The 10,530-nt window shown below is 38.4% G+C and overlaps 1 protein-coding gene across 1 annotated transcript; it reads left to right on the forward strand.

Moving 5' to 3' along the window:
- The first annotated feature begins 2,975 nt into the window (after positions 1-2,975).
- Positions 2,976-9,598, forward strand: LOC131292855 (sialin). The gene is made up of 6 exons (XM_058320948.1): positions 2,976-3,012; positions 5,539-5,738; positions 5,818-6,054; positions 8,057-8,485; positions 8,551-8,707; positions 9,204-9,598. Exons 1-6 carry the CDS (start codon positions 2,976-2,978, stop codon positions 9,596-9,598), a joined length of 1,455 nt encoding a protein of 484 aa, XP_058176931.1.
- Positions 9,599-10,530: the final 932 nt, after the last annotated feature.

Below are 10,530 nucleotides of genomic sequence, written 5' to 3' on the forward strand. Positions count from 1 at the left end.
TACATATATCTATATATATATACACCTTGGGTTTCATAGATGCGAATTGTATTGTATACACATATATAAATAGACAACCATTTGAAAAGACGTTACTGGTTCACAAATGCCAAGATGGATTTCAAGTTGCCATATTCCGATTTCACGATCCGATACCGGAATTCACAGAGGTGATCGACTGGTTTAAATTTGCTCTAGAAATTGTGCGTACATAAAAAAAAACATCCTTATTTGAATTTGTTTATGTATATTAAGTTTCTGTACATTCTTTTTCGGGGGTCCGCGACAGCCGAGCGGTAGCGCCGGTTAGAAAATCGGTCCATGAGCGTCGGGGCTCGCCACTTCGACGGCGTGGGTTCGAATCCCAACCGAGACCGGACCCTCCCCTGTACGAGAGGACTGACTATCCACGTACAACAGGGAAACAAGTCTCGTAAGCCCTTAACGGGCAGGCATGACCAAGAGGTCGTTACGCCAAGAAGAAGAAGACATTCTTTTTACAATTTAACGGCTATATTGATATTCGCTCTATTATAAAATAATATAATAAGTGATGTTTGAATTTTTTTGTTTTTGGGTTTTTATCTACATTCATTGTAATTTTCTTTAAACCGCATTATAGCAAACCGTTTGTATTTGAAGAGTGCCATTCTTAACTTAACGAATCAAACTTAGTATTATCTTAGTATTATCTTCGAAAACATATGAGCTTTAATGGTTTGAGCAAATGTTGCATTCAAACATACATACGATTCGCAAATTTATATGTTTGTTGATCTCATTTTGACCTTGCATGAATGTGTGCGTAAATTCTCCAAACTACGATCAAACCACGAGGACACCGCTGCAAAGTTGTTCAACAGGAAAAAACGACTCGCACGTCGTGGTTCGGCTTCCTCGAGCGAAAAAGCCTAGCAGAAACCACAACGACAGTCGATTGGAAGGCTTTTTTGCAATATAACTACCGGGTGGAAAATTTTCTCTATCAGTCTGCGATCAGACACGTTCAGCGAACGATCGTTGTGGCAAGTTGCTGACGAAGTGAAACGACCCCTCTCGTAGTCACATGTGGCATAGTGTCTGTTATCTCCGACCACGCGTGAGGTGCCAGAAAGTTTGATTTTTGCTCTTAAGATATACTTTGCGAATCATTTGCGTGATTGTGAAGACGTGACCGCTAGTGATAGGTGCTAACGAAAGTCCAAGCCAAAAAACATAATTACCGTGTTGGTGATAATTGGTGCAATGCTTGATCTTCAAGTGAAACGTGAAACTCATCTCCATCGCAGATCTAGCACCATATACAGTTGAAGTATCGTAAAAACTTAGTTAGTTACCAAAAACAATATTAACATATTACATTATACAACTAAAAACGAGCTCCGTAATTGAAAATTGTGAAATGATACTTCCACGATAATCTACAATTGTGTCTTTATTTGAATAGACTATGCAGTGACACGCACGATGTGGCATATTACAACAATGCCTAATTATAACCATTTTACCATTACGTGGCAAACTACACTAAGGCAGAGATTAAGGGTTACCATGTACCCAATTGTACTCGAATCGCGATAAATTGTTATCTATTCTTTTGATAAATTAAAAATACCACAACCACTTAAAACATTGGAACTAATCATCACAACTCATCACATTTAACTCTACGGTGGTAGTAACATCTTTTCCTCGACTCATAGATCTGTTTCAAGATTCTTGCTCTTCTAACGTCCCGTTTGTAATTAAACATTTATCTTCAAATTATATGTACATTTTGTTTTTTTTTTCAAAGCAACAAACTATGGTACTAGTTGCCACTTTGCTGGTCTATTATGTTTGCGTATAGTTGATTGACGTCTAAAAAAAAGCGTAAATATATGTAATGTTACTCTTTATATTTCCATTCATGAATCAAATCCTTTGTGGAACACATTCTGGGACCGGTCATGCCTCTAAAGAATGCATTTCTCAGAAGTAATTGACACAGACGTATGAGCTACTATTATCGTCAGGTTGTCGCGTCGCCATAAAACCCTTATTTTCCTCTTTCCCGACACTTGGGTTACAGATCTGATGCTCACATGGTTCTTACCTCGCTAAAAGTATATTACCGTAGCGCCACTAGTCTGCCTGCTGCTAGCGGTACATTTTCTTTAATCTTGTATATTTTATGTTTACTTTTCTCATTTTTATCTGCGTAGGAGAGTATTGTAGCTTGATATACCTGTTTTACCTGTATTCGTTACCCGACCTCGCTGAAGTTATCGCTGGATGAGTCTAAAACAGCACGACAGTTTATCTTTATAACACGACAATCGTGAACTAGACATTTATGAAAACACATTAACCGGAAAATTCAGCGACTCGTATGTCGCAAACATAGTTTTGAAGTTTGTGTCGAAAGCTGATCACCTTCAACACACTTGTCCAAGGCAATTTTCATTATCATAATACACATCACAACGTAGGTCCATTAGTACTAATATACGATTAAATTTATTTTTGATTTATTTTGCTTAATTCGATTGTCTCACTTTGGCCACAAAAACCTAACTTACTGTAGAAACACTCCTACAGCAAAAATAAGAATGTTCTTCTTTGTTACAGTATTGTAGTGAAAATCTACCAGCATCAAGCAAGTTAAGCAAATATAAGCACAGTTGTCCTTACTCATCCGATCTTCCGGCACATGGTATATACTCCGACTTTCTTGATTGTGTACTATAAATTCTGAACGCGTTGATACGGAACGCTTCGCGAAATAAAAATTATAAATGCATCAAGTGAAGGTTTTTTCATAGGTTCATGGTTTCGGAAGTGATGCTACGCGCAATCTTTTTTTGTTCCAACGTGAGTGTTGTGTTAAATTGTGATTGCAAAGGTTGATGGACTCAGTTAACAAATAGTTCGCTGTGAAAAAGTTCGATAGCTTATATTTAACTTTTTCAATAAGTACGTAAGGACTCCACACAATGTACGGACCATTAGTACAACTTATAAAAACCTGTGGTAAGTATCGACGAAACCGATGCCAATTTTCAAACGCTTTTAGCTTGTTCTTTGAATATATTCGGATTCGGTCTTATCGGATGATTTGAACTGTTATGAAAAAACAAGACGTTTGGTAAACAAATAATGATATAAGTAAATGAAAATTAATCAAGGATAAGTTTGATCAGTTAATGGAATATATCATCTTGAGCTGTCCTACAATGTCTTAACTTCAATGTGCCAGGTTTGCGCATTAGTTACTTTTTTCCATTCCTTATTGTCTAAAATCATCGATACTTCAGGGTCATTTGATATTTGTAATTGAATTCGATTTTCAACATCCAGTGATTGTTCTGGTTTTTTGCTTCAAATTCATCATTTATTTATTTTTTAAGCCAGTCCTCTTACTTTCCTTCATTCATTTTTGTTGCTTTTTGTGATTTTTCAACCGTGCAAACAAACGTGTTCGTTCTAGCTGTGTTTGTATCAATTATTGGTAGGAGCATTTTTACGAATACACGTGTGAAAAAATGACGTGCGTTTTTAAAAATGTATAGTACTGCTTCATCCCGATCATATAGCGTACGAAAAGGCTTAAGACTTCGTTAGAATATATTTCGCCTCTAGCTTTCTCGAATATTTATTATTCGCTTTGTAATTATGTTAGTTTATGTTTTGGTTTTGCTTAAAAATCTTTTTTTTATATTTGATACTTCTTTTATTCAATGTCATTAATAACCCTTTTTTAATTTTACCATTCCATTGCAAATGGTTTCGAACACTATAACTTCTAAGCATAGACAAGTGAAAACAAAATAATGTTATGATTTTCTTTCAAAACTTGTGCTACCCTTCATTTATAAATTCTTTTTCTCTTACATATCAATGTTTCTTATACATAGTGCAATTATGCAAAATTGGGGGATAATTAAAAAGTTTCAAGAATATCTTGTTAAAGGCTACAACCATACTTCCTCATTTATTAATTTGTGAAAAGCAAGAACATCATTAATATAAGCTCACACATCAATCAAAAACGTCGCAAATAGCTCAATAATCGCTGTCCTTTTGTTTTTGTGGTGATTCTTCGGCATGCTGTACTAAAATATGACCATGACTATAGGGGCTGGTCGGATACCATACAGAGATAATTGGTTTGAACAAAATCTGCTCATCATGAGGAAGGGCTGGTACGTCATGTTGCTCCAAGCTTAGCTTCGAGAGAGTTTGCTCTTCTGCAGCTACCACTTCAGCATGTGTCTTTTCCTCTTCAATTTCTTCCAACGTGTCCGGTAGACTCGATGCACTCACAACAAATCCATCAACATCGTTCGCAGTATAGTTGACTTTTTGTGTCATGTTGTTGGCATCAATATAGTGATATGCTCCAACTACAGTTCCAGTTGCGTCCTTTATTTCAACTTTGGCAGATGATCCCGCATTGTAACCGTATGCATACTGCCTGCAATCTGCTCCCAAGATATAGTACTGGCTACCGACTTCGGTTAGACTAGGCAAATCACAAGGATTGGAGCCCACAGATGCAAACACAGCAAAGCACAAGAGACTACACAACGATAAATACATTTCGTTGTCCTTCTAAGGAAATACTAACGCATTACATCTCCAATCATCCCAATTTATAGTTGTGGCATTTGATTTAAACATGTATTGACTTGAGATGCATTTCGATTGATAAATAGTTATATTGTATGCTACCTTCGACTACTCCCTCAACATAACATGTACCCTTGAGGCTTGAGCTGTTTGGTCGTAATTTTGGAACGATCGTCTGATAATAATGTCAACGAACTGCGACATTCAATGGCATATTTCAGTACAAAGAGACTTGTGGTACCTGTTAACTTTACAGTTCCATTTCAGACCTCCAGGGGAACTTTACAGCCAGCCTTCGAAGGCTTTGCAGTTTTCACTAAAACCCGATTTCACCAATCAAACACGTCATTTTATCTATTTTTTATTTTTGCCTGTACACCGCTAGGAAAGCAAATGCGTATTCTTGTTTGCGTATTTTTCCCTTTTCGCTCAACGTAACATTAACATGTGAATTCTCCAAGCGAAGCGATTAAATTGATGGCCCATCAGTGACCGTAAACTTGTCATCGCATTGCACATATCGTTTGAGAGACCTGATGCAACCATTGCGTATGCATGTTTGCACTTGCAATAGTTTCGCAGTCTATGCACCCGAGTACCACTACGGAAAGGTAGAAAAATCTCGTTTCGGCCGAGCACTTTTGCCCGCGGTCAGCTTCAAGGCATGTGCCTTCCGCAAAAGCAAACTGTGAAAGTACATCCTATCAACCGAATCGATCGATCTTCGAACAGCTGCATGAAGCATGACTTTGACATAAACGATAATTGCACTTTTCAGATTGTGAACGTAATGTGTGGTACTAAGCATTTTTTTAAGATTGTTCTCCATGCATCAGACTGCTTTAAAGTATTACATCCTGTAGGGAGATCTTTTATTTTAAATATGGTATAATATGAAATAATTAAAGAGAATTCAAACATTTACAGATCGCATACCGACGCGGTTCAATGTCTCCATTATGCTGTTCATGGCATGTTTGATCAGCTATATGCTTCGTGTCAACATGTCCGTCAACATATTGGCCATGGTACAGCCGATCCAGAGCAACGTCAAACCAGTACCAGTGAATACCACATCGGATTTCTCGATCAATCGGACGACACTGCCTACTGCCAATGTCCCAGATGTAGGTGATTCCTCCCAAACAACACAACACGTTCACCTTCGATCGGTTAGGTTTAAAGCATTTGTTGTTATTGTTTCAGTATGGACCTCGATACAACTGGACCTCGCACGACCAGAGCATCATTTTGGGTGCCTACTTTTACGGCTATCTGGTATCGTCGTTGCCGGCCGGTGTTTTCGCGGAGCGCTTTGGAGGACGTAATATAGTTGGACTCTCGCTGGCATTTAGCGCTCTTCTCACCGCACTTACCCCACTGGCCGCTGAGTACGGCATGTGGGCCACGATCGTCAATCGCGTGATATTGGGAGTCTTGGGCGTGAGTAGACACTGTTGCCATGTGGAATCAGCTACGACAATGTCATAATGATGCTCCAAATGTTACTTTAAAACACATTTTTCGGATCTGTTTTCTGTGTCATTTAAGCTTCATCCAGAATATGTTTGTTGTTTTTCTGTTAATGTAATTATTTTTTTTAGTGCCTATCATATTTGCAACTGTGATTTTGTCCACTATGCTCCTAGGAAAACAATAGAAGGAATCGCATACGGATTTGTTTAATTTAAACCATGGTTAAAAATAAACGATCGCCCATTTTCATAGACCTAGGAACTGGAAATTAGCCTGGAGGAGTAACGATGGTTTGTACTGATTATAACGACCATTTATTTAGACGAAAACGATTGACAAATGCATCCTATTCGTTGAAAATGAACGCTAGACGGCAAATTAAACGATGGATAAATAAACAAATCCGTATGCAATTCCACCTAATATTTGATACGAGCGATATGTTCGAGTGTTAAAGCTATTATACAGCAGTTGTAAACTTAAAGCGGAAAGCAACTGTATCGCTTGAAATCTCCAGGTGAAAGCAAATATCACTGCTCCCGGTAGCGATACTACGTCCGGTTATCTTGGAGCTTAGCTAGTTACAGGCTTTGCCAGCCAACTTTGCCTCGAAAGCATGTGATTTTGACTCTAACGCACGTTATTTTGAAATAGCTGTTGTCTCTAAAGCAACTGGTATTGAAATAGCTCATTGACAGTTGTCTCTAACGCATCTCATTTTGTCTCTAACTCATCCGACTATGTCTCTAACTCGGGGTCCACACTACAGCGCGACGTCGCCTGACAGGAGCTGAACTCCATATAAAAAAAAACCTTGCGCGATGTCGCGCGAATCGCGCTAGGTTTTTTTTGCATGGAGTTCTGCGCCTGTCAGGCGACGTCGCGTTACGCGACGGTGCAGTCTGGAAAGCGTGTAACGCGTCTGGGTCAAGCCGAAAATTAAGGAAAAACCAAAGTAATTGTGGTCTTGATACATTAAAAGACTCCAAGAACAATACATTTTTTTTTATTTGGTATTCTTTAAATCTATTCTTATGTATTTTTGAACAATTTTGCGTTTAATTTGTATACGCCTGCATACGTATGTCAACTAAGAATGTATGTCACTTGACAGTTAAGATAGTGGGTTTATGCCACCGGGTTGAACACCACAATGCAGGCTTCTTAGTTGACTTACGTACGCAGGCACGTATAAAAATTAAATGCAAAATTGTTCAAAAATACATAAGAATAGCTTTAAAGTATACCAAATAATAATTTTATTGTTCTTGGAGCCTTAAAATGAATCAAAACCACAATTACTTTGGTTTTTCCTTATATTTTGGCTTGAGGCAACCCAGACGCGTTAGAGACATAGTCGGATGAGTTAGAGACAAAATGAGATGCGTTAGAGGCAACTGTCAATGAGCTATTTCAATACCACATGCTTTAGAGACAACAGTTGATGAGCTATTTCAATCATCGGTGGGTTAGAGCTGAACATAGGTGGCAAACCCTGTATAAAGTTACTTTTTACTTTTACTTTTGTACGAATTGTTGGTGTGGATGTACTTACAGGGTTGCTGAAGCAATTGCTTTCTATTTATTCTATAATGTGAGATGGTATAACATTCTACGAAGATTATTGGTATTATAGACAAATCACCAACAATTTGTTAACGAGTAGCTAGCAGCTGTACTGTTTACTCTTCCGGCAAACATTAATCTCACGGCAAAGGTTTAATTATTGTAAGTTGTGTGATAAACAGTTAGTACAGTAAATGGCTTGTCCTACCAATGAGAGGAGCAAAATTATGTTCAAGTAATTAGCGTACTTTCAACTAATGGCAAAATAAGGCAAATTGTTTGGTAGATTACCAAAGCGGCTTATATAGCCCGGTTGTCTATTGGTATTAAAAGAGTACCGTGTGGCGATGTTCATTCACATTTATCAGTCAACTTAATTAACTCATAACTTCCATTCTTTCAGGGATTTTTATATCCGGCTCTGCATAATCTTATTTCTAAATGGGCTCCACCGGATGAGAAAGGCAAGTTTGTGTCTGCACTTATGGGGGGAACCTTCGGAACTGTAATCACTTGGCCACTGGTTGGGGTGTTAATCGAAACAGTTGGATGGTCCTTCGCATTCTACATACCCGCAGTAATATCGGCGATTGTTGCTGCTCTATGGTATATTATCGTTGCCGACAGCCCATCGTCACATCCTCGAATTAAAGCAGAAGAAAGGGATTATATTGAGAAATCACTCGGGGACACTGTCTCTAAATCGAAACTGCTTCCGCCCATTAAATCACTTGCCACATCTCTTCCTTTTCTGTCCCTACTGGTTCTTCATTTCGGAAACCTTTGGGGTCTGTATTTCCTCATCACAGCCGCACCTAAATTCATGAGTGAGGTACGTAAACACGAATTAAGTAAATCGTTCAATTATCATCATATTAAGCGATTATGTCCTTGCAGGTACTCGGTTTCAATCTTGCCAAAGCTGGATTTTTGTCTGCTTTGCCATATCTTGCTCGCTCACTGGCGGCATTTTTATTCGGAACGATAGGTGATTTCTTGAGAAAAAAATCCATCCTCGGAGTAACTGCAATACGTAAATCGTTTTGTGTATTCTGTAAGTCTCATATATTAAACTATATGCCTTAGAATCTTTACTTTAAGAATCATCCTTAAAATCATTTTTCCCATTTTCATTTCATTTGTCTACCATTTGACATCTCCTTGCTTACTGAATCCGGCATAATAATAAATACTGGTGGTAGCTGATAGTTCCAGCGAAGAGGGTATTTTTGTGTTAGTTTCTTTACGTTTCTCAGTCGTTTAACGGACACTTTTTCGCATAGAACCTTCTTTTACATAACAAACTACACAAGTCAAAAACCAGAAACCCCTTTTTTACTGTACCAACATGAGACTAAGGGTTTTTAATTTAAAACAGAAGATTGCCAACATAATTACTTTCCTCTGACAAGCCTGCGCTATAAATAGCTTCACCTGCACCAAGAAACAAACCATAGTTCCAACTTCACCTCTTTAATAAATAAGCGACGGCGACGCAACGAGTCAAACGGTTGTCACTAGTTGATCAACTGATTCAATTTTAATTGCAGCTCACATAATACCCGGACTGTTTCTCGTGGGGCTCATCTACATTGGCTTCGACCCTTACGTATGTGTCGCCATCATCACTCTTTCGCTTGGTTTCAACGGCGCGTCAACGATGACCAATCTGCAAAACTCGCAGGACCTGGCGCCGAACTTCGCCGGAACTCTGTATGGTATCATTAACTTCGTCGGTACGTCCAGTGGGTTTATTTCACCTATCCTGGTGGCCCACTTCACCGTGGATCGAAGCACTATGGATGAGTGGAAGTATGTCTTCATGATTGGGGCTACTGCCTACATTATACCAGCTCTAGTATTCGTGGTCTTTGGATCAGGACAGGTGCAAAGGTGGAACGAACCAAAGCAAAAGCCATCGTCAACCAAACCAGATGAAGCATGAAACTTTACACCAGGCAGTCTTTTCCAACGAACCACAATTCCTTTAGTTTGAATCTCATACCAAACAACGTTTGTAATCTTCAGCCCTATGGAAAGTGGATGTAGATACACAATTGGAGAAACTTAAAAGTATTATTAACATTATTATCTGAAATGAGCAAATGATGTATAGTTTTGAATCTTCTTATTGAACATGTGTTAGCAAGTGTACAAAAACCCTACAAACGTTGCCATTGAAGATGTAGAGTAGTGTGTTATAAATAAAATTTGTTTATTAATTGTATGTTCGTCTTATTAACTCATTGTTAGAAAGATAAGTGCGAATATTCGATGACCATACAACAAAGGCGGCCGCACTAGGGATTCTTAGAAAACAAATATATGTTCATTTTATTCAAAAAGGAAGCAATACGTTTTGCCAAAAATACAACATTTTGTGTTCGTTTGGCTTGTAATCTTCAAGTCCATTGCGATCACTACTGTACATTTCCCATGCGTTCGGCGCATTGCTTCATTCGTACTGGCTCTGCTATCTTTCAATAATGTATTATATTCTATAACACACACTGGTCAACATGCAGTCTTCTGTCAAACAAAACGCACCATACTTCAGAGCAATAAACTTTACACCCATTTAGGTGTAGCTTTCACCACACGTGCCCCTCCCATAGTGAAATCATTCAAAGCAATACTGTGTTAGTAATTTGATTTGTTTCGGATACAAAACAAACGCTTTTGCGTGACAGGCAAAATGTCGATCAGAGTAGAGTTAAAGAAGAGTTCACCGTGGGATAGGAACGGTACGTAAAAGAACCTGCGAACACAGCGCTGAAACAATACGCTGATTGTCCAAAAACATTAACGGTTTGTTATCCAAGAATCATAATTAATGACTGCAGTCATTCATGATTCATGATAAATCATGATTTATGT

The sequence above is a fragment of the Anopheles ziemanni genome, unplaced genomic scaffold (assembly GCF_943734765.1).
Source record: "Anopheles ziemanni unplaced genomic scaffold, idAnoZiCoDA_A2_x.2 scaffold_12_ctg1, whole genome shotgun sequence".
NCBI classification, from domain to species: Eukaryota; Metazoa; Arthropoda; class Insecta; order Diptera; family Culicidae; genus Anopheles; species Anopheles ziemanni.

Coding starts and splice junctions, on each gene's coding strand:
- LOC131292855 (XM_058320948.1), top strand. CDS start 2,976: ATGTACGGACCATTAGTACAACTTATAAAAACCTGTG. Junction 5,739..5,817: donor CTACTGCCAATGTCCCAGAT/GTAGGTGATTCC, acceptor TTATTGTTTCAG/TATGGACCTCGATACAACTG. Junction 8,708..9,203: donor TAAATCGTTTTGTGTATTCT/GTAAGTCTCATA, acceptor TTTTAATTGCAG/CTCACATAATACCCGGACTG.